This window comes from Manis pentadactyla, chromosome 8, assembly GCF_030020395.1.
Source record: "Manis pentadactyla isolate mManPen7 chromosome 8, mManPen7.hap1, whole genome shotgun sequence".
NCBI lineage: Eukaryota > Metazoa > Chordata > Mammalia > Pholidota > Manidae > Manis > Manis pentadactyla.
This window is the reverse complement of record NC_080026.1, coordinates 129,943,438-129,946,861: the sequence shown is the minus strand read 5'-3', so window position 1 is coordinate 129,946,861 and position 3,424 is coordinate 129,943,438. Positions and strand designations below refer to the sequence as shown.

The following is a 3,424-nucleotide window of genomic DNA, read 5'->3' as shown; positions in this document are numbered from 1 at the left end:
CGCTTTCCGGTGCAGAAACTACAATTTGCTGAGCGTAATTTTTCTCCCACTAGACAGCTCTCCAAATGAGAAAAGGACAAAAGTCCCACCAGGCTATTTCAGGATGGTTTTCTAATAAATACATATGAAGGAGCAGAAATTGTAATGTCCATACAAGTATTCTTTAATTGAAGAAGCTCCTCCTACTCTGGACTAAATTACTAAAGAGCAGAAATTCATCTCAGCCTCCTCTCCTTCCCAGCACTACACCCCAGTTCCACCAGCAATTTTGTCTCGCCTTGTGGATTGTCAGAAGCTCCCTGATGACTGCTCCTTCTTCCCCAGGCTCACTTTCTTCTCCACCACATCAACAGATACATCTCTTCCTGAATGTAAGTTTCAACTTGGTATTGGAAGAAAAATAATCTCAGTATTTTACATTAATATGTGAATGGCTGACATGGCCCCTTTTATAACTGTCCAAAGGATGGCTTGTTTTAATCCAAAGTCTCTATTTGGCTAATTGAGGCTGGTTTAGGGAGAGATTCGGGGACAGAGAGAACACTCAACTACTTATTTCTCTTTATAGTTATCAGTAGGGAAGACAGATAAGCTCATTAATATTTATGAGCATCAAACAGGCTGGGACCAGAGAGTAGTGCAGAGGAGGCTGACAAATAAACAAAGTAAACATCATGAACTAACCAAGGCTGCTGGAACCATAACCCTGCAGGCTAGAGATGAAAGGAGAAATGGGGCACAAAATATGCAGAGATTTAATGAAAATGGATATTTTTTATCCTTTTGTCTTTGTGACAGCCAAGTACAATGTAACTCCTCTCTAAATCAAGGATTTGGTTTTTCACATGCTAGAAGCTTTCTGTTTCTTTATGAAAAGAAGTACCAGGATAATTTTTTTCTAACACTTATTTGCCCTGAGATTCTCGTTAGGGAAGCTTTAGAATCAGGAAAATAAAATTCCTTAACACCTGGGCCATCAAGGTCCATGTCTAAGTAATTCTCTGTGGTTTTAAGGCTCTCACCCTTATGCATAAAGCAGTTTTCTAACATTCACTCCCAGCTGCTCTAAAACAGAGATCCAGGACACCTCAAGCCGTTCTGTTAAGGTTAATCAGCAGAAACATCGTGTGCACAGGCTCCATGGGGGCACTGAATTCTGGGCAATCTGCCAGGGACACCCACAGCCCTCCCCCGGCCACTCTAGCCCCATCTCTTCCCAGACTTCATGCACCCCAGCAGCCTGCATGGTCCTCAGTTTGTCATAACCGAATGAACACACTGCCTCTGGTCCCCCACAGCCCAGGCAGGAAGTACCTGGCCCACACTGGCCTGCTCACAGACTGACTCCAGGCTTGGCAGTGTGCAGGAACACCCCCTCCAGATGGCTTGCCTTCCCTGAGAAACTGCCATTTCTCTGGTAGCCAAACCCAACTCTTCTCCCTGCCACCTTTTTTTCTGGCACAAGCTTCCTAAGCTGCAGGCCCAGCAAATGTCCCGCGGGGCCCTGAGCTGTGCTGCTGAGCATACTCTGAGTTGCCCACCCATCACTTGGCTACCACCACCTCCAGGCAGCTCTCAACACAGGGAGCCAAGCTGCCTTCTCAACAAGAGAAGTGCAGATGGCACCCGGCTTTGACTGAGAGGAGAGCAGGACTGGTCCCCCCGTCCGAGGGTGGGGATGATGTAAGCTGGCCATCCAAAATAGTCTAACATCGTGGAAAAGGAAACAAGCCTCATAACTGGGTATGTCTGTGTTCTAGTCCCAGCTCTGCAACCCACCAGCTAGGGGACCTTGAACTTCTCTGAATCTCAGTTTCCTCTTCTGAAAAATGGAGGTAATAGTCAGTAGTTAATTTTAAATCCTTGTGAGAATTAAGTGAACTAATGCATGTGAAACCTTTAGTGCTCCATAAATGTTTGTTGTTCTCATTATCCAATCAGCATTCAGTGTGGGCAACTGGAACTACCAAACATCAAAGAGTGATTGTGCAGGAAAACCTACACTTTAGGCCCAGGACAGGAAGCAAACTGGGGCTGTGCCCACGGTGCACTGCTGCAGGTAGAAAATGAAGGGGGCACGATGGGGCCTATTCCTGAGGTCCTACAACCCAAAGGTAACCAGTAAAAAGACAAGAGGAAATGCATGTGGGGGAGGTCAACACACACCACACTTCCAGAAGGAGTGGTTGGTTTTCCAAATAAAGCCCATTTTAAAGGCTGGGACTCCTCCTGTCAAGAGTGCCTTGGTCCTAGAGGCACTTACCAGTGTCTAGCCTTGCTCCAGACAACTTGGTTCAAAGTAGCCCATGCATGGAACATGAAAGGGAAATCTCCTGCACTATTCCCCCATTCCTACTAGAAAATGTCCATTTTGTATTTAAAATATTAAAGAACTCCTCTTCAAATCTGTGCTTAGCATGCAGGATTCTATATTACTTGAAAAATGGTGCTATACAAATACTCTTTTTAAAAGTCCATACAGCAGTGGTCCTCAGCCTTTGGCAAACATTGAAATAGCCAGGGGATTCCAAATGCTGATTCTGAGACACCTCCAAGATTCTGAAGTTAGAAATGTGGTTCTAACAAGGGCTCTAGAAGATTCTGCTGTAAGTAGCCCATGGATCATAATTTTAAAAACACATTACAACCTAATTCTCTAGAAATATCTGGAAAAGCATTTTACTAAAAAAATATATGCATAGGCTGGCTTCTTCAGGATCAGAGGAGAGAGACGACCCTGGACTGCAGCTTATTAAGAAGAAACAACAAGATGTGCTTGGTTTCTTAGAAGCTAACAAAATAGGATTTGAAGAAAAAGATATTGCAGCCAATGAAGAGAATCGGAAGTGGATGAGAGAAAATGTGCCTGAAAACAGTCGACCAGCCACAGGGTACCCCCTGCCACCTCAGATTTTCAATGAAAGCCAGTACCGTGGGGACTATGATGCCTTTTTTGAAGCCAGAGAAAATAATGCAGTGTATGCCTTTTTGGGCTTGACAGCCCCACCTGGTTCAAAGGAAGCAGAAGCACAGGCAAAGCAGCAAGCATGAACCTTAAACATCCTGCCTTAAGCATCCTGAAAAAGGAGTCTCCATTGTTTTTATAAATAAAATAGCAAAATTATCTTGGCTTCAAAAGAAATAGGCCTAATGTTGAAATAATAGATTAGTTGGTGTTTTTACATGCAAACAATCAAAATGAATGCATAATTAAAATGTGAGCATTATGATGAGGAGTATGGGAGATGAACATAAAATTTTAAGTAGATGTCATGGAATAGTATTTTTACCTGTCAAAACATTTTATGTACTTTCAATGATTTTAAAAAGAAAACATTTGTCCCCCTTTTTTGGTATCATTATTACAATTTAAGTATATATGTAGCTGCACATTGAGAAATTTAAAAAGGAAAGAGTGAAAGAA

General features: G+C 43.0%; 1 protein-coding gene across 1 annotated transcript; it reads left to right on the top strand.

The window, feature by feature from the left end:
• The first annotated feature begins 2,080 nt into the window (after positions 1-2,080).
• On the top strand, positions 2,081-3,051 carry LOC118919087 (adapter SH3BGRL-like). Its single transcript, XM_036898638.2, has 2 exons — positions 2,081-2,114; positions 2,717-3,051. The coding sequence occupies exons 1-2, from the start codon at positions 2,081-2,083 to the stop codon at positions 3,049-3,051; spliced, it is 369 nt and encodes a 122-aa protein (XP_036754533.1).
• Positions 3,052-3,424: the final 373 nt, after the last annotated feature.

Bases quoted from the DNA above. Each gene is read 5' to 3' on its own strand.
- LOC118919087 (XM_036898638.2), top strand. From the start codon at position 2,081: ATGGGGCCTATTCCTGAGGTCCTACAACCCAAAG. The intron at 2,115-2,716 runs GTAACCAGTAAA...TGGCTTCTTCAG, and splicing joins TGAGGTCCTACAACCCAAAG to GATCAGAGGAGAGAGACGAC.